The 1,102-nt window shown below is 48.2% G+C and overlaps 1 protein-coding gene across 1 annotated transcript in view; it reads left to right on the forward strand.

The window, feature by feature from the left end:
- Nucleotides 1-535: 535 nt before the first annotated feature.
- The window catches only part of SFPQ (splicing factor proline/glutamine-rich), a 15,407-nt gene continuing 14,840 nt past the window's right edge, over nucleotides 536-1,102 (forward strand). Inside the window, exon 1 of the mRNA XM_015572775.1 lies at nucleotides 536-562. Within this exon, the coding sequence (XP_015428261.1) occupies nucleotides 536-562 (27 nt within the window). The remainder of the gene's footprint in view (nucleotides 563-1,102) is intronic.

Here is a 1,102-nt window from a genome sequence, read left to right on the forward strand (position 1 = left end):
TCCGCAGGTCGACGCTCTATCCACTGAGCCAAACCGGCCAGAGCGAGACAGTAGAGATTCTTGAAATAGAAATTTTAAAGATGGAATACTTACTGGCAACAACAAACACAACGGTGACCTTTAGAGCAGTTGTGGGGTTGGAGCGGCTGATAAAGGATGGAAGGAAAGGTTGTTGGAGGTGAGGAGATAAAGAATTGACAGAGTATTGGGTGGTCATCCACATAGACGTTGGATGATGAACGGAGAGGTGGAAAGGAAGACAATAAGCCATGAGCTAAAGAGCTAATTTTGTGTGTGTGCGCGCGCGCACCGTTCCCGGAGGTACTGCAATACCGGGTCAATGCGTGGAGTGGACGGAGCAAGTTCCTATTCCATCTCCCTGCTCCAAAAATCCATTTAATATGTTTTCCTCGGATAGAGGACGTATCAGATATTAAACTGACAAGAACAGATGCTACACTTGATCTTAGCCAAAAGGCCGGTAAGCGATAAGAGCGAATACTGAGGGAGGAATGACCCACCAAAAGCTCCGTAGATGACAGTAAGATCGCGTGCGAAATCGGTAAGATTTAATTTTTCTTATTTCACTCGCCCAACACAAGGTAGAGTAGATTGCAGGCACTTAATTTATGCCTTTGAACCAGAGAACGTTCTTTCAGGGAAAGGATAACAATAGACCGCTTCCGGGGCAATCGAGAAAGAAAAGGGCCCTTATCTTTCCCCTGGAGCTGATAGAGCCCTTACTATTTGCTTTCCTGAGAAAATTGGTCTGGCGAACCCATTCAAATTTCTCCCAGCAAATCACAGTGGCCTACAGCCAACTCCTTTTCCGCTCATTGGCCAGCTGGAAACTTCAGCTAAGCATTCCTCCCGCCTCTCACCAAGAAGCCAATAGAAGAGACTAGCACTCGGTAAAATAGTGTCATCAAATACGGCACTTGCAATTGGCTAGCGGAGCTACCGATCAAGGCGTGGGCGGGGTCCTCTCAGCCGACCTATATAAGACGAGGACAAAGGCGGCACGCAGCCTGTGTCATCCGCCATTTTGTGCGAAGCAAGGTGGCATCCACATTCCCTGAGCGACTTCTCCGCTTCTGCCTCG

This window comes from Myotis davidii, unplaced genomic scaffold (genome assembly GCF_000327345.1).
Source record: "Myotis davidii unplaced genomic scaffold, ASM32734v1 scaffold88, whole genome shotgun sequence".
Lineage (NCBI taxonomy): Eukaryota > Metazoa > Chordata > Mammalia > Chiroptera > Vespertilionidae > Myotis > Myotis davidii.